The 19,246-nt window shown below is 60.9% G+C and overlaps 1 protein-coding gene across 1 annotated transcript; it reads right to left on the reverse strand.

Moving 5' to 3' along the window:
* Window positions 1-196: 196 nt before the first annotated feature.
* Window positions 197-17,367, reverse strand: GRK1 (G protein-coupled receptor kinase 1). Its single transcript, XM_051841998.2, has 7 exons — window positions 16,010-17,367; window positions 14,559-14,686; window positions 13,229-13,386; window positions 11,322-11,405; window positions 5,670-5,794; window positions 4,443-4,644; window positions 197-2,848 (listed from the first exon to the last, which is right to left on the reverse strand). The coding sequence occupies exons 1-7, from the start codon at window positions 16,706-16,708 to the stop codon at window positions 2,550-2,552; spliced, it is 1,695 nt and encodes a 564-aa protein (XP_051697958.1). The 5' UTR covers window positions 16,709-17,367; the 3' UTR covers window positions 197-2,549.
* Window positions 17,368-19,246: the final 1,879 nt, after the last annotated feature.

Below are 19,246 nucleotides of genomic sequence, written 5' to 3' on the forward strand. Positions count from 1 at the left end.
GTAACCCTCTGGAAAAGGCAGGAAGGGGTAAGGACGTGCCTGGTGAGTAACCCTTGAAGACGAGGCAGGAAGGGAATGAGGATCCAGCCATGCTCATCGCTCTGGGCTGCCCAGGCCATGTCCCTGTGCAGCCCCAGACACCTCTCCCAGGCCCTTCCGGAGCATTCCATGACGACACAGGGTCAGACGCTCAGGCTCAGATGAGGGTATCTGCCGAGGTTTATTGTGACATTCCAAAGGCGGGTTCCAGGCACAGTCCTCATGTGTGCCGGCTATTTCTAGAGGAGAAACCACATTCCTGCTAACCAGTCTAACTGAGGGTTTTATTCCAGCTAACTCCTAAGAAGTGTTTGTGACACCACTCAGGGCCTTGGTGGATGACTAGTCTTTCCTTCGGAGACTCTAAAACCAATCAGGAGGTAGCTGAGTCCCAGTTTTGGCTACAATCAACAATCTCTCAAAATTGCTGGTTGCCAAGGTCATCTTATCTCACAGGGGACGAGGAGGAGCATCTGTGTCTCAGGGCATGGATGTCCAGCACACCTTGATTTTCTGTCTGAGGACACGGACATCCACCACACGTGGCATTCACTGTCTGAGGACACAAGGATCCACCACATGTGGCACTCACTGTCTGAGGACACAGGTTCCACCACTCAAGGAGTTGACTGAGTACATGGGTTCTGCCACACATGGCATTTACTGAGTGGACGGGTTCCCCAACATGTGACATTGACTGAGTACACAGATTCCACCACACAAGGAGTTGACTAAGGACACGGGGTCTGCCATACACGGAGTTGAGTGAGGACACAGACTCCACTACACATGGAGTTGGTTGAGGACGTCTTCTAAGGACATGGGACCTGTCACACATAGAACTGATGGTCTGAGACACAGGGGTCCACTATCTGTGGTGTTGGCTCTCTGAGGACATGGGCATCCACCACACATGGAGTTAACTGTCTGGGACCACAGGGGTCCACCACACTGAAGGTATCTAAAGATATGGGTACCATCCCACATGGGCGCCAGTTGGTGATCTGTCGGCTGCACTCCCAATCCAGTCCCCAGATAATGGCCTGGGAAAAGCTGAAGAGGATGGCCCAACAGTTTGGGCCCCTGTCACCCACATGAGAGACTCAGATGGAACTCCTGCCTCCTGGCTTTAGCTTGGGCCAGTGTAGGCCATTGCAGCCATCTGGGGAGTGAACTAGTAGATGAATATATATATATATATATATATATATATATATATGTCTCTCCCTCTCTCTATAACTCTATCAAAGTAAATAAATTAATTAAAAGACATGGGTACCCATCACATGTGGCATCAGCTGTCTGAAGACACAGAAGTCCATCCTACATAGCATCAGCTGTGTGAGAACAGTCACTCATACACAGGGCACAACTGTGTGAGGACACAGTCACTCACTACACAGGGCACGGCTGTGTGAGGACACAGTCACACACATGGCACAACTGTGTGAGGACACAGTTGCTCATACATGGGACATGGCTGTGTGAGGACACAGTTGCTCATACACAGCACACAGCTGTGTGAGGACACAGTCGCTCATACACAGGGCACATCTGTGTGAGGAGATAGTCACACACATGGCACAACTGTGTGAGGACACAGTCGGTCATACACGGGACATGGCTGTGAGGACACAGTTGTTCACACACGGCACAGCTGTGTGAGGACACAGTCACTCACACAGGGCACGGCTGTGTGAGAACAGTCACTCATACACAGGGCACATCTGTGTGAGGAGATAGTCACACACATGGCACAACTGTGTGAGGACACAGTCAATCATACACGGGACATGGCTGTGTGAGGACACAGTCATTCATACATGGGACATGGCTGTGTGGGGACACAGTTGTTCACACACACGGCATGGTTGTGTGAGGACAGTCGCTCACCACACAGATTACGGCTGTGTGAGGACAGTCACTACACGTGGCACAGCTGTGTGAGGACAGTCACTCATACACGGCACAGCTGTGTGGGGACACAGTCGCTCATACATAGGGCATGGCTATGTGGGGACAGGCGCTCATACACAGGGTATGGCTGTGTGGGGACAGTCACTACACGTGGCACAGCTGTGTGAGGACAGTCACTCATACACGGCACAGCTGTGTGGGGACACAGTCGCGCATACACAGGGCACAGCTATGTGAGGACAGGCGCTCACCACGGCTGTCTCTGAATGTGGGGTGGGCAGCAGTGAATCCCAGCTGTGTTTTCCCTCCCTGTGTTTTCTCTCCCCCAGGACCCAGCACCCCCATGTCTGAGTCTTTACAAGGTGAAATGGGGCCAAAGCCGTCGCTGCAGCCCCAGGGCAGGGTCCGGCTGCTCCACGCCAGCCTGGGCTTTCTCTTCCTTGTGCCTCTGGGGGAGGCAGCTCAAGAGGCCCTGGGCAGAGGCGCCACTGCCCATGCACGGCTGGACCCCACTCGTGTCCCAGGGCGGCTCAGTCCCTTCTCACTGCCCGATGAACGGCCCTTCCTCTGTGCACGTGGCTCTGGGGAGCGGTCTAGGAGACCAGACACATCCCCGATTTGGAGGCGGGAGCTGCCTCCTCCGCGGCGATCCCCTTCATGTCATCCGGCATCTGCCCATCGGCACGCCACACATTCAGGTCCCCAAAGATGCCCGTCTCGATCATCTCCTCCTGCCAGGGAATGGGGCAGTTGCCGGTGGCAAACTCCTGAAAGAATTCTGTGTCTGTCTTGTCAAAGACCACACCTCTGACGGTGGAAAAGGCACCAACGTCCTGGATGTTCTTGGCGTAGACCGTCCTGGAGTCCGGGATGAAAGGCGGGATCAGCATCCCTGTGAACAGACAGAGAGAGGCTGAGCCAGGTGCACCGTGAGGCTGCCCCCGTCTGCTGCGCTGTCCAGTCTCACCCCTCCCTCCCCGTGGGCCCCACTCCTGCCCCGCCCGGCACTGTCAGACATCAAGCTCAGCTCATCCACCATCCCTGAGGCCGGCTCCTCTTCCCAGTGTGCCAGGGGCCGGGTCCCCAGGTGTCATCAGGCCCCACACACCCCTTCCTCCTCAGCACCCGTGGCCCTGCCCTGGCTGCACCTGGAGCCAGCTTCCTTGAAGACCAGGCAGTGGCCCGGGACCGGCCCCTGTTCCTGCAGCCCCGTGTGTCCCACCTGGCACTTCCAGACCCAGACCTCTGACAGCTGGGCTCCTTCCCGGGGGGTTAGGGCCCCACCTCACTCTAGGCCCTGGAGGCCCCATCCTCAGGCTCCCAGGCCACAGCCACCCTGCCCACCCCATCCTGACAGCTCTCTTGGGTAGAGGCAGCCTTAGGAAGGCCATGGGGGCACCGAGCGTTGGCTGCACTGGACTGCATGCCCTGTAGCACGTCACAGCCTGACTGCAGTGTCCCCGAGGGCGGGGGCGTCGTACATGCCTCAGACACACACACAGCCCAACCACACACATACACAGGCACAGATGCACACCATGAATACCCACACACAGGTAGCAGTCTCTGCTACAGGCGACAGGGCGGTAAACGACGGCAGTGCAGGAGCCCCTCACCCCCAGGCAGAGGGCATGGCTGGGTTAGCGGCCCCTTTGCACACAGGCATGAGAGTGAAACATGCAGCTTCGTATGTTTGGGTCAGAGGTTTCCAGCCTGTTATCCTGCTCAGACCTCGGCCCTCACACCTGTCCTAGACCCACCAGGGGGGCACTGGGACTGTGGGCAGGAGAGTGGCTGCGGTGGCCCCCAGGGCTCTGCCAACATCTTCACCACAGGCAGGGTGGCTCCCAAGGGTCCCTGGCCCAGGTCTGGCGTGTGTGACAGTACCACAGCTCCTGGGGTCCTGGCCAAAGCTTGGAGCGTGTGACAGTACCACAGCTCCCAGGGTCCTGGGCCAGGTCTGGGGTGTGTGACAGTACCACAGTTCCCGGGGCCCTGGGCCAGGCCTGGGGCGTGTGACAGTACCACAGATCCGGGGTCCCAGCCCAGGCCTGGGGTATGTGACAGTACCACAGCTCCCGGGGTCTTGGGCCAGGTCTGGGGCATGTGACAGTACCACAGCTCTCGGGGTCCCGGCCCAAGCCTGGGGTATGTGACAGCACCACAGCTCCCGGGGTCCTGGGCCAGGTCTGGGGCGTGTGACACTACCACAGCTCTCGAAGTCTCCAGCCCAAGCCTGGGGTATGTGACAGTACCACAGCTCCCAGGGTCCCAGCCCAAGCCTGGGGTGTGTGACAGTACCACAGCTCCCGGGGTCCTGGGCCAGGTCTGGGGCATGTGACAGTACCACAGCTCTTGAAGTCTCCAGCCCAGGTCTGGGGCATGTGGTGGTGCCACCGCCCCTGGGGTCCTGGCCCAGGAGTCTGGGGCGTGTGACAGGACCACAGCTCCCGGGGTCCCGGCCCAGGCCTGGGCATTAACCGTACCAGCCTCGAGCTGCCTCCAGTTGATGTCTTTGAAGAGGGGCTGGGTGCGGAGCCGGTCGCAGGAGCCGTCGCTGAAGCCCAGGCGCTTCTCGGGGTCCTTCTCCAGCAGTGCCTCGCAGAAGTCCTTGCTGGCTGCGCTGAACTTCTCGGGGTACGAGACGGGCTCCGACAGGATGCGCTGCTTGAGCTCTTTGTTCTCCACCTGCGCGGCAGACACGGGCTGTCAGACCCCGCAGCCCCGGCCTCAGAGGCGCACGTCTGTCCAGTGGGCTCCAGTGCGCACCACTCACAGCCACAAGCCCCACCGGGGCGTGCCGTGTGCAGCAGCAACGGCACCTGGGGAGTCCAGGCTGTGCACACCCCTCCACCCAAGAGCCCCCCCCTTCCCTGTGCTCGGTGCCCGTCCAGGACAGCACGGCTGTCAGAGTCCAGCGAGCGTGCCAGCTCCTGGAAGATCGGAACGCACTTCGCTCCGACAGCTGCGTGGGGGGAGCAGGGTGGGGCCTCAGGGGCTGGGACCCCCACCTCAGGGAGGAAGAGACTGGTGGGCAGGACCGCCAGGCAGAGGCCCCAGCGGCTCAGCCTTTCCAAAGGCCCTGCTGGTTGTCAGCGTCTGCTCCGGAAGAAGCCAGCGCTGCCTTGTTTGCCTGGAACGTAACACTGGTTTCCCCCCAACCCCCAGTGTACTCTTGTGGTTCTGGGCTCCCCGGGCCAGGGCTGGGGCAACATGGAGACCCAGGTGGACAGAACAGAAAGGGCACAAAGCGGGCATAACAGGGCAGGTGCAGCCCACTGGACATCCACCTCCCTCCAGGACGCACAGAGCAGCCGCTGGGGAGCCATGAGGCTCCACCTGGGGACATGGATCTGACGGTAGCCAGGCTGTGGGTTGGCCCAGGAATCTCCTGTCCCGACCCTGCTGGGCACCTGCAGCCACAACAGCTGAGTCACCGAGTCCCCTCAGGCTGCCCAGAACCCACAGCAGGAAGCCAAGAGACAGCCCCTTCTCTGCAGGTGTAGCTCCTGCCACAGCTGGCCTTGGGCAGGAGGGTGTGAGGCTTGGGCAACCCCACAGCAGACCTCAGGACCCCAGACCCGCTGCCTCTCCCACAGACGTGGGGGAGTCACCATGGAGGCAGGAACCACCTCCAGCATGTGCCCCTCACCCCCAGGCCTGGAAGCAGCAGTGCCGGGGCGGCCACCCACAGCCACACCGCAGTCCCCTACCTTCTCTCCTCGCGCCCGGAAGGGTCCTCTGGCGGCAATCATCTCGTACAGTGTCACCCCCAAGGCGAAGTAGTCCACGGAGAAGTCGTACTCCTCACTGCGCAGCAGCTCGGGGGCCATGAACCCTGCGCGCACAGAGTGAGCTCAGGGCAGCCGCTGAGCTGCCCTCACCCAGCGCTCACTGCAGCCCCGATGCCAGGAGCCCTGTGCTGCTGACACGTGGGGCCAGGGCACACTCGGGGTCCGCCCTGTGCACTCTCCCTGTCCAGCACTGCTCCCCGCTGCAAGGATCAAAAACGCCTCCAGACGCGGCCAGTGTCCCATGGTGAAGGAGCCCACTCCACACGAGGGCCTGCACCTGCTCTGCCCCACCCCTCACACCCAGGGCAGTGGGGACAGCACACAGCACAACAGCAGGTGTGGGGCTGGGGCAGGCAGGCGCAGGACGGGCACCGAGAGCCACCTCTGACCCCACTCTTCCAGGAAGGACACAGGACAGCTCAAAGTCCAGACATCCCAAGGGCTGACTGACGTCCAGAACCAGGTCCTGCATGCTTACCTGGAGCCCCTGCCCCTGACTGACCTGCACCAGCTTATCAGTGCCTGCAGTGCCCCGACACCTGCACCTGCACAGCCACAGGGCCCACGGCTGACACCTGTGCCTGCCAGTGCACACAGGTTGACCTCATATGGTCCCCAGAGCACTAAGGATCCAGTGCTGTCACTCAGCTGGGTGACAGAGATGCAGGCGATGGCCAGGGACCCACCCAGGCCCCACACTGCCCTTTGGCTTGGCAGGCGAATGCACTACTCATCCACCTGATTGCTTTTTTTTTTTAAACATCCTTGTTTGTACCAAAGTCGCTCCTGCACATAGAGGCCACCTCAGTGGGCATGGCCGTTTTTCAAAGCTGAGTGTTGTCCCAAGCCTTCTCCTCGGCCTCTCTCCCAACCCGACGTTGGGGCCCATGTGACCTGCACCTGTGTGTCTCCCCTGGCTCCTCGCCAATGTGGCTCTGGGGGTTGGAGCTGTGCCCCCAGCACCTGCAGACACTGGTCTCCCCTGAGACAGACATTCAGCCCAGTCACATTTCCAATGTGTTTTCTGGTTTTCCCAGGTGATGTGCTGTTTCCGTTTGCTTCGTTTTCTGGGTATTTGTCATCATTTCAACCCTAAATGCTATAACAGACAATTCTCTGATCCATTCAGTATTTCATCAGTCTCACCCACATGAGAAAGTCTTCCAGAACCTTCTTTCCCGCTCCAGTCTGGACCCAGGTGTGTGGCAGGAGCCTGAACCTCTGCAACTTTCTGGCCTTGTCCCAGGTACAGCCCCTCTGCGGTTGCTCCCTGAGTCTTGTCCAGCAGTTCCCTGAGGAAGACAGCTGAGCACTGTTTCCAAGAACTTCACACCTGGAAATGCCTTTATTTTAGACTAACGTCTAGCAGCTGGTTTGGCTGGGTATAAAATCTGGGTTGTGACTCATCTCTCCGCTCCCTTGCCTCCTTCCTGCAACATTGCCGGAGGAGATCAAGGCCACTCCGGCCCCTGCACCTCCTGGAGGCTGGTGGCTCCCCTTTGTCACTGCTCACATCAGCACTCCATGGGGTCCATGTCCACCATGTGCAGGGTGTTTCCACGTGGAAACTCAGGCTGCTCCCTCTGGGAATTCTCTGGAAATACGCCAGGGGCCTCTCCCCTCTCCACAGGTCTTCTTTCTCCGCAGGACGACTGCTATCCAAGCACTGGACTTTCTGGGTGGGTCTGACATCCATGTGCTTTGTCCTGTTTTCCACCAGTCGACTTTCTGGGTGAAACCCAACCCTCTCTCAGACCACACTGTGTCTCTCTCCTTCCTCCTGAGATCGCTTCCAGAGCACCCTGCTCCCGCAGAGGTGAGCAGTTGCTTGGGCCTGCATTCTTGTCCCCTCTGTGGTCTTGCTCCCCGTGAGTCATGTGCTTCTAGTTGTCCTCAGAGCTTGGTGGTCTTCGGGGGCTGGCTTGTATTTAAGCCAGGACGGCACAGATGCTGGATATGGGTGCGGTGGTGACCATGCCTCGGGGGAAGGAGGCGCCCTGGGTTCTTTTGTCAGGGAAGTGTCTCCCTCACCACCTCCAGACTTTCCTCCTTGAACCAGTCAGCCTGCAGAGGAGGCCTCCACAGTCCTGAGCTCAGCTGGAGGTGAGGCCTGCGGAACCTGAGCCCCTCCCTGCATAGCCAGTCCTCCACCCACCGGGTGTCCGTCTCAGGGGCTTCCAGTCAGTGTCATCTCCAGAGAATGAGGCATCAGAACAAGGTGCATCAGAGACTGCGCCAGGGTTGTGTGAGGAGGACGGATGTTAAGGAGATGCAGCTGCCCTCAGTCAATCAGCCCACGGCAGACGCCACCCTCGCCGGTCACTCAGACTGCCAGGGTCTTTGAAGGCTGCGCCAGCACACACACACCTCTCCCCCTGCCGCCCACCTCTGGCTACCATGGTGCTGCTGCTGTCCATGTGGACATGTGTGTGTGCTTTTGGGAAAACCCCTCGCTGCCCAACACTAGGACTTCAGCAGAGAAAGTAACACATGTGTTCAGGCACCTGCCTGGACCATGAAAACATCCCATGGCTACTTCCAAACACTTCATCCAATTCCGCTCCATTACCTGGAGAGCGTGGCTGCCGGTGGGTCTCACCAGGGTCTGGTGTCCTCATTGTTAGCATCTTGTCAACGGTCACCGAGACTCCTGAGATGCCACGGACAGCCTGCACTGGCCAACGCCTGGCAGCGACATCTTCCCACACGCCCCCTGCTTTGTGGAAACCAGGTCTCCATGACCCTGAGGGCGTTGTCCCCTCTGCACTTGCTGGAGCCTGCCCCTGCCAGGCTCACTGGTGCTCCTTCCCCTCGGCAGAGGACACGGGTCCAGTGGAGCGGCTTCTCTGGGCTGCCTGTGGGTGCTGCCCAGGCTGCCCAAGCCCACCATGGCCTCAGGGTGTCCTCAGTGAAGTAGCTCCCGGCAGGTGCATGTTCCTGGGCACCTGTCCGCTCCAGCCACACCCTCCTCGGCTCCTTTGCTCCCTCCAGACCCTCCAGAACCCCCCACACTCTTTCCTGCCAGTCGCCTTCCCGACTACAGCAAAACCAGGTGCCTCCCTGCCCAGCAGTCTGCCTGCCGAACTGGGCCCAGCCCCAGGCCCTCTGCAGGGATGACGGTACCTACCCTGCAGTGCTCCGTGCACCTGAGGTGCCCCCTCCCACCCAAGGAGTAACCAAAGGGGACTCATGACTGTTCCACGGGCAGAGGCATAGACCCAGCCCAGCAGCCTGGGCTTCCGACTGCCCTGTGTCTCAGCTCCATGTACTCTTGTGCATCCCGTCGGGACCTCGAGATGGCAGATGCCACCCAGCAAGTGGAGTGAGGGAGTGAGGGCGTGAGGGAGTGGAAGGGAGACAGAGTGAAAGAGTGATTGAGTGCATGGGTGAGTGGGTGAGTGAGTGGGAAAGTAAATCAATGAGTGAGTGAGTGAGTGAGTGAGGAGTGGATGAGTGAGCCAGTGACTACATGAGGGGATGAGAATGAATAACTGAGCGAGTGAGAGGCTGAGTGAGTGGGAGAACAGTGAGTGGATGAACAAGTGGGCAAGTGAGCGAGGAGAGGGTGGGTGGACTCCGTCTTGGTCTCCTCACTGGTTCTTAAGCACACCAGCCCCTCCCACAGGAAAGGCTGAGGGCAGAGCAGTGACCACCTGCCCTGGCTGGAAGGGTGTGGAGTGGACCCCTGCCTTTTGGTGGACTGGTCAGGGACCAAGTGTGGGGCCTCTGCTGTGGGTGGCCTGAGCTGGGACGAGGGCAGGGGAGGAAGATCCAGAAAGCTACACTGTGGCTTTGCTGGCCCAGGCTCCTAACTTCTGCCCAACTCTAACACTTGCGGGGTCTGTGACGCAGAGAGTGAAGCCCCAGCGCTGGAGTCCTGCATCCACCTGACTCCAGAAGAAACGCCAGGCTGGTAGCCAGGACAAAGGCAGCAGCGCCCTCTAGTGGCTGCCAGGCACTGAGCGAGTCAATTCTGGTCCCCAAGGTTCAACTTCTCAAATCCCGGCTTTGGTGCGGATCGCGCTTGCACATTCCGCAGACAGAACGGGGCTCAGGCTCTCAGGAAAATGCAGACGGGGCAGACCCCCTTCTGCTGCGGGGCTGCTCCAGGCCAAGCTGCTTCCGGCTGCTTCTCAGAGCTTCCAGGCCTGGGGGGCCTCACTGGAGCCCTGAATCCCACGCTGAGGAGCGCAGCGTGGCCACGAGGAGCCAGTGCAGCCGTTCTTCCCTGGCACTGAGAGGAACCTGGGTATTCCAGTCCAGGCGCCCCGTGCCCTGCCCCAGGCTGCAGGTGAGAGGAGGCCAGCCGGGCGACGGACGCAAGTGCAAGGATTCGGAGGATCCCACGACACATGCCAGACCCCAGTCACCGCCGCACAGTCCCCACCTCAGGGGCAGCACTTCCTCCCCAAGGCCAAAACAACCCGTGTGGAAAAGAAACTCCATAGGACGCCCTGTCAGAAACAAGCCTGATCCTGTCAAGTCGTAGAGAGTGCACAGGAGAGAGGTGGGAGTGGGGGGTGAGGTGTGGCCGCTGCATGCAGGTGCCAGATGTGACCGCAAACGCTCACAACACACCCAAGGCTCAGAGGGGCTAACAGGCTCCCCCAAGGTCACAGCCAACAAGCGAGGGGCCTGGAACACAGACCCCACCCATTCCTTGTGCTGCTTCCTTCCTGCCTGGGGGATGCAGCAGCAGAACTCACACATGCATACATATGTGTAACATGTTCACATGTGTGCACACAGAGACCAAAGTACACATGTATGCGCATAAAGATACAGACACACTTATGCAAGTGTACACACACAAAAACAAAGATACATGCAAGGATACATGTGTGCACACTCACATACATGCAATGCACATGTATGCAGACATGAATGTGTGTGCAGCGGCACATGCTGGCATGCACAAGACACACGTGTGTATGTGTGTCCACATGTAAAGACATAGAGCGTGCACGTACATTGATGTGCACGCATATGCACAAATACAGGGCACACGCATACATAGTCACACATGTGCACTCTGGCACAGAACTACGTGTTCAGGTTGACAAATGCACGTGCACATACAAATGCACACACACACATATCCACATCCACATGCATGCACACAGTGCACAGCTGCATGTTGTTGGAAGCCTGTGAGGACACGCATGATGCATCAGGCCCTTGTCCCCACTACTCCATGGCATGACCCCTGAAGACTTGGGGCTCCGACCTCCATCAGGTTCTGGACAACCTCATGTTGGGGACACATCTGTTCATCATCAGCCATCACGGCACCAACACGCAGCTTCCACCACAGACAGCAGGCACAGCCGTCAACCCAATAGGACTTTTCAGGGGTGTGTGTGTGTGTGTGTGTGTGTGTGTGTGCGCGCGCGTGTGTGTAGGGGTTGCTGCAGGGAACACAGAGCCTCTGGGTGCAACCTGACCATGGCTGTTGCTTTGAGGGTGAGGGGCCACTCACCCTGCCCTATCTTCCTGAGCCACCCTCCCCCAGCCCCGGAGAGTCTCACTCAGCTGTGCAGCCCCCAGAGCCCATGCTGCCCTCAGCCTCACCTGGGGTCCCTGCGTAGCCCTTGGTCTTGGTCTGCCCCTCCTTCAGCTCCACGGCCAGCCCAAGGTCAGAAATCCGGATATTGCCTGCAAGCAAACACAGCTGAGGTGACGACACCACACAGAATCAGGGCACCTGGCAAGTCTAGGCCACTTGGGGACATCAGCTACCTCTGCACACACACCACCCTCTGCACACGCGCCACACATGTCACATTACACCACACACATAACACCACACATACATATCACCCACATCACACCACATACATCACACCACATGCATCACACCACACATACACATCACACACATCACACCCCAATACACATCACACACATCACACTACACACACATCACACCACACACACATCATGCATCACACACATTACACACATCACACACATCACCCCACAATACACATCACCCCACAATACACATCACACACATCACACTACACACACATCACACCACACACACATCACACACATCACACTACACACACATCACACCACACACACATCACACACATCACCCCACAATACACATCACACCACACACACATCACACACATCACCCCACAATACACATCACACCACACACACATCATACACATCACCCCACAATACACATCACACACATCACACCACACACACATCACACACATCACACCACACACACATCACCCCACAATACACATCACCCCACAATACACATCACACACATCACACTACACACACATCACACCACACATACACATAACACACATCACACTACACACACATATCACACCACAATACACATCACACCACACACACATCACACCACACACACATCACATCACACACATCATACCACACACACATCACCCCACAATACACATCACACCACAATACACATCACACACATCACACTACACACACATCACACATCACACACATCACACCCCAATACACATCACACACATCACACCACACACACATCACACATACACATCACACCACAATACACATCACACACACCACACTACACACACATCACATCACACACATCACACTACAACACACATCACACTACACACACATCACACCACAATACACATCACACCACACATACACGTAACACACATCACACTACACACACATCACACCACACATACACATCACACAATACACATCACACCACACACATCACATCGCACATACACATCACACACATCACACCACACACACATCACACCACAATACACATCACACACACCACACTACACACACATCACATCACACATACACATCACACCACACACACATCACACCACACACACATCACACCACAATACACATCACACCACACACACATCACACCACAATATACATCACACACATCACACTACACACACATCACACCACACACATCACATCACACATGACCATAACACCACACACATCACACCACACACACTACACAAATCACACCACACACACATAATACCACATACATCACACCACAAACACACCACACATACATCACACCACACACCACACCACACACATACACATCCACCACACACACCACACACATACACATCCACCACTCACACACCACACACATCACACATCACACCACACATCACAGCACACACATACATCCACCACACACACCACACACCCTCCCTGGCCTGACTGCAGAGGAGTCAAGCACCAGCCATGCCCACGCTGGGATCTGGGGACAACCTGCCCACAACTCCACCCCCCCCCCAGGTCAGTTCCGGCCCCAGCTTGGCCCCAGCTCCGGCTGTGAACAAACAGACGCGGCCCGTGGCTGCCCCGCCACACGTGCGTGTGTTGCGCCGGCTCCGCGGCCGCAGGGCTCCGTGGCAGCCTCCGCGGGCACCCGGGCCTCTGGCGCTCACCGTCGTTGTCCAGCAGCACGTTCTCGGGCTTGAGGTCGCGGTAGACGATGCGCCGCTGGTGCAGGTGCTCCAGGCCGCTGATGATCTGGGCGGTGTAGAAGATGGCGCGCGGCTCGGGGAAGCCGGGGTTCTCCTCGTCCACGTTGTAGATGTGGTACCTGGGGGCAGACCATGGCGCTGCGGCCACAACCCGGAGCCGCGCCCGCTGTGGGGGCCGGGGGCGAGGCGGCGCGGGTCTGCGGACGTGGGAGGCGGCTGCCCAGGGGGGCCCGCAGCTGGCGGCTGCTGCCCCGCGTCCTCAGGGACGCTCAGCCACAGCCAGCGAGGCCGGGGACAAGACGGCACAGAGCGCCGCCCGGGCAGCAAGGGGAGGCAGGCTGGGCACACGCGGGCCCGCCCGGCCGGCCCGGACAGGCGCGTGTACCTCACGTGGCCGCCCCCGACAGGCCCCGTCCGGCCCCGCCCCTGGCCCCAGCCGGCCCCGAGTGCCCCCACGTCCCCGCCCCGCCAGGCCCGTGTACCCCCACGTCGCCGCCCCGCCCCGCACCGCCAGGCCCGCGTACCTCACGTCGCCGCCCCGCCCCCGACAGACCCCTTTACCTCGCGTCGCCGCCCCGCCCCCGCCAGGTCCGTGTACCTCACGTCCCCGCTCTGGGCACGCCCCTTTACCTCACGTCCCTGCCCTGCCCCGCCAGGCCCGCGTACCTCACGTCCCCGCCCCGCCCCCGCCAGGCCCGCGTACCTCACGTCGCCGCCCCGCCCCCGACAGACCCCTTTACCTCGCGTCGCCGCCCCGCCCCCGCCAGGTCCGTGTACCTCACGTCCCCGCCCCTACCCCGCCAGGCCCGTGTACCTCACGTCCCCGCCCCTCCCGGCCCGTGTACCTCCACGTCGCCGCCCCGCCCCGCCCCGGGCACGCCCCTTTACCTCACGTCCCCGCCCCGCCCCGCCAGGCCCGCGTACCTCACGTCCCCGCCCCGCCCCCGCCAGGCCTGCGTACCTCACGTCCCCGCCCCGCCCCGCCAGGCCCGTGTACCTCACGTCTCCGCCCCGCCCCCGACAGACCCCTTTACCTCACGTCGCCGCCCCGCCCCCGCCAGGCCCGTGTACCTCACGTCCCCGCCCCGCCCCCGACAGACCCCTTTACCTCACGTCGCCGCCCCGCCCCCGACAGACCCCTTTACCTCGCGTCGCCGCCCCGCCCCCACCAGGTCCGTGTACCTCACGTCGCCGTTCCGCCCCGCCAGGCCCGTGTACCTCACGTCCCCGCCCCTCCCGGCCCGTGACCTCCACGTCGCCGCCCCGCCCCGCCCCGGGCACGCCCCTTTACCTCACGTCGCCGCCGTTCATGATGGTCATCACCAGGCACAAGTCCGTCCTGGTTTCAAACGCGTAGGCCAAGGACACGATGAACCGGCTGTGCACTTTTGCTAGAATCTTCTTCTCCACCATGGCACCCTGAGAGGCAGACGCGGGAAGAGAACTCACGCCGGGCCCGAGGGCGGGAGGGCGCCATGGAGACCGGCGCGCAGGGAATCTGTTTCAAGCCAGACTGTCAACCCTTCCAGTCGCGTCCCGCGTGCCCGTCCGTCCACACAGGGCACTGGGGAGTCCTGCTCAGCCCAGCCAGGGGAGGCTCAGCCTGCCAGACTCTTGCCCCGCTCTCCATGCCTCTTCCCAAGCCACTGCAAACGTGACGTGCCACTCCCCGCGCTCGGGACGGTGCCTGGAGCCCGTGTGGGAGGGACGCCCTCCCTGCAGACGGCCAGCGGGCGTGCACTGACCTCACCTCGAATCCGACAGCAGCCACGGTCACTTCCACCGACACCCCAGCTAACCTCCGGCTCAGGGTCAAGGGCCGAGACACCGGAGGTGGCTGCTGTGCGGCCCCACCCATGCCAGGAGACTAAGCAGCTTTCCCTGATCCTGCCCAGACGGACATGGACACCAGCGACAGCAGGGGTCGAACAGGAGGGGCCCCACCACCCCGGTCCCTGGGAAACAGTGGCATTTGGGGAACAGCACTCCTGCACACCCTGAGGGTCCGGGATGCCGGGCGGACACAGCCCTGCCGTCCTCGTGTGCCTCTGTCGCAGCAAAAGCAGGGCCTTCAGCAGGGGCTTCCCGAGAGTGGGGCCAGGAGCCCAGGGGACAGCCCCCCGGAAAACGCTCTTCCCTTCCACTCACTCCGGGATCACAAGCTTGCGGCCCAAGGTACAGCGACCAGGTGGGACTGATGTTGCAGCCACGGCACTGCCGAGGCCCCGCTGCCCCCATGTACACGCCAGCCGGGGGCCCCTGCGAATCTCAGCAGGCTTCCCACCAAGATGGAGCCCCAGCCGGAGCCCCAGCCAGAACCTCAGCCAGTCCCCCCGACTGCCGGAGCCCCAGCACATCCCCCTGCCTGCCGGAGCCCCAGCCAGAACCTCAGCCAGTCCCCCCCACCTGCCGGAGCCCCAGCACATCCCCCCGCCTGCCGGAGCCCCAGCCGGAACCCCAGCCGGAACCTCAGGCAGTCCCCTCTGCCTGCCGGAGCCCCAGCCAGAAACTCAGCCAGAACCTCAGCCAGTCCCCCCGCCTGCCGGAGCCCCAGACGGAACCTCAGCCAGTCCCCCCGCCTGCCGGAGCCCCAGCACATCCCCCCGCCTGCCGGAGCCCCAGCCGGAACCCCAGCCAGTCCCCACCGCCTGCCGGAGCCCCAGCACATCCCCCCGCCTGCCGGAGCCCCAGCCGGAACCTCAGCCAGTCCCCTCCGCCTGCCCGCGGCTGCCTCCCACTCACCTGGTAGCCCTTCCTCTTCTTCAGCCGCTTCTTGTTCAGCTTCTTGCAGGCGTACATCTTGCCGGTGGCCTTCATCTGGCAGGCCGACACCTCCCCAAAGCCCCCTTTCCCCAGGACCCTGAAGTCCAGGAACCAGTCCTCCCCGATGGGCTGGGCCTCCAGCCACTTCCACTGCAGGAAGCGCAGGAAGTACAGGCTGTCCAGGTACTCCTGGAAGGGGGCCTGGCTCAGGTGTGCCAGGGTGGCCTGCAGCAGCGGCTGGAAGAGGCCGTCCTGGCTGGCCACGGGCCCCTCCTTCACCCTGGCCACCGTCCCCTCATCCAGGAAGCTGCAGAAGAGCTTGGCCTGGGGGTCCAGGTACTCGGCCAGGATGGCCCGGGCCTTCTGTGGCCGCAGGTCGTCGTCGGCCGTGTCGTAGTCCTCAATGTCCTTCCAGAGCTCCAGGGCCGGCACGTGCCTCTGGTCCGTCCCCAGGAACTGCTGGAAGAGCCGCTTGCCGATGGGCTGCTCCGAGCACAGGCTGTCGAACTCCAGGCTGAGGCCAGCCCGGAGACCCTCGCACTTGGACAGCGGGGGCAGCTTGAGCTTGGCCAGGTACTTCTTGTCCCGGGAGGATGGGGCGATGCTGCCATCGAAACTGCCCCGGGCGGCGATGAAGGCAGAGTTGGCCACCACCGTCTCCAAGGCTCCGAAATCCATCCTGGCGCTGACCTCCCGCCCACTTCAAGCACAAGGAGTCATCAGCTGAGGACTGACCCTCTGTCCTTGGCCTGTGGCCCGTTCCTGCCCTCCCAGGACGAGGGAGATGTCCTCTGAGGCGAGGATGCTGGCCACCTGCTGGGAAGCCCCTGCCACCCAGGGCTGACGCAGCACTGGCTAAATCCCAGTCAGGGTCACCGAGACACATGGGGTCACCGGCAGGTGCAGACAATCCCCTAAGCCGCTCCGAGGCGGATTAGACGGACCTTCAGCTCGGGGCCTGGCTTCGTTTTCCCCCAGGAAGGGCAAACCCCCAGGAGGAGCATGAGATTCATCCTGAGCTGACCTGTCCACCGCCCGGCCCCAGCAGCTGGGCTGGAACTGACCACTTCTGCAGAGAAAACTCACTGTGTGACGATGGCTGGTTGGTTTCCCCCATGATGCTCCATTTCTAGTTTTAAGAAAAATGCAAGTGAGAGGAAAACCAGCCAATAACAGGAATGTGGAGAACAGCTTCTGGGGGGGGGGGGTTCTGAAGGCGAGACCACCAGCTCCAAATTGCTTTTCTTCTTCTCGCCTGGGACTTGCAGAGAAGCAGCTTTGCTAAGGTGAAAGAAAGAACCAGGGAGAAGAGGAACCTGGGGTGACCCCAGGCTGAGGCCCACACAGAGCAAAGCAGGCAATGAGAACACAGAAGCCAGGGACACACCTGAGCCATACCTGAGCCACACCTGAGATACCTGGGCCACACACCCAGGACACAGCAGAGGCACATCTGGGGCACCACTGAGCCATCTGGAACACGGCTGGGGCACACCTGAGCACCTGGGCTACACCTGAGACACACCTGGGGCACACGTGAGACACCTGGGCCACGGCTGGGGCACACCTGGGGCACACGTGAGACACCTGGGCCACGGCTGGGGCACACCTGGAGCACACCTGGGGCACACATGAGACACCTGGGCCATGGCTGGGGCACACCTGGAGCATACCTGGGGCACACGTGAGACACCTGGGCCATGGCTGGGGCACACCTGGAGCACACCTGGGGCACCTGGAACACACATGAGACACACCTGAGCACCTGGGCCACTCCTGAGACACACCTGGGGCACACGTGAGACACGCCTGGGGCACACATGAGGCACACCTGGAGAACACCTGGAGCACACATGAGACACCCAGGACACGGCTGGGGCACACCTGGAGCACACGTGAGAAACCTGGGCCACGGCTGGGGCACACCTGGGGCACACGTGAGACACCTGGGCCACGGCTGGGGCACACCTGGAGCACACCTGGGGCACCTGGAACACAGCTGAGGCACACCTGAGCACCTGGGCCACTCCTGAGACACACCTGGGGCACACGTGAGACACGCCTGGGGCACACATGAGACACACCTGGAGAACACCTGGAGCACACGTGAGACACCCAGGACACGGCTGGGGCACACCTGAGCACCTGGGCCACTCCTGAGACACACCTGGGGCACACCCAGGGGCGGCAGAACCACCAGGAATGCCGGCTCCATGAGGGACAGCCTTGTCTGCCTTGTTCGGCGTCCGTGGAGCTCAGTGACCATACAGGGGAGGGTGGCAGGGAGGTGCAGGGGCTGCAGGGGCTGGGAGGCAGCTCAGCACTCCCCAGCATGCCGAGCCAGGGTCCAGGGCACAGTGCAGTCCCCGCCAGTCCAGGAGGAAGTGGGTTCTGCAGATGGACTTGGGCTCCTCCGCAGTGGCCAATCAGGCAGAAATGAGAACCCGCAGACTGAGTCCACCGCAGCCTCCCAACAAGCACAGTGGCATGCAGGCTGGTGAGCAAATATTTGAGGTGGACAACACCCCTGGGCCCCAGGAGACCTGTGCCAGCCCCACCTGCCCCTGCCACTCAGTAGCAAGTGACCTTGGCCAATCACTGGCCCTCCTTCCACCTTCCTGTCCCCTCCCCGTCAGCATCAGAGAGACAGGGTCCCCACGGACCCCTCAGTCAGGGCTCAGCCACCACGACCCTACCTGGGGTCACAGGCTGGGAGGAAGACGACTCTGGGGGCGGGGGCTGTACCTGCCCCGCTCGGAAGCAAGTGGCTAAACAAAGCTACCTGTGCTTCCTGTCCCAGCCCCGAGGCAGAGGGCTCTGGGGGCCCTGTGTTAATTACACGCTTCATTGTGCGGTCCTCATAGATTCCCACGCAGCTGCTTGCCCTTAACTTTGGTTTCCCAGGGGTGACACTGCGGTGCAATGCGGTCCCCAGGACAGACACACACACACACACACACACACCCCGCCGCAGCCCCGGCAGCAGCCATAGGTCCTGGCTACGAGGGGCTGGCACTGGGGATGTTGTGGAAGTGGGGGCAGCGACCCTCTGTGTGGAGGCTGTTTAACCCCTTGCATGCTGGATGGCTCCTGGAGGTCTGGTGTGAGCTTCCAGCTCTGGGCAAACACCCAGGAGGGCGACGGCAGGGTCACACGGTTGTGCATGTGTGGTTTTTAAGAAACCAGCAAACTGCTGTACCCAGAGGCGGTCACGTT

This window comes from Oryctolagus cuniculus, chromosome 9 (assembly GCF_964237555.1).
Source record: "Oryctolagus cuniculus chromosome 9, mOryCun1.1, whole genome shotgun sequence".
Taxonomy (NCBI): Eukaryota; Metazoa; Chordata; class Mammalia; order Lagomorpha; family Leporidae; genus Oryctolagus; species Oryctolagus cuniculus.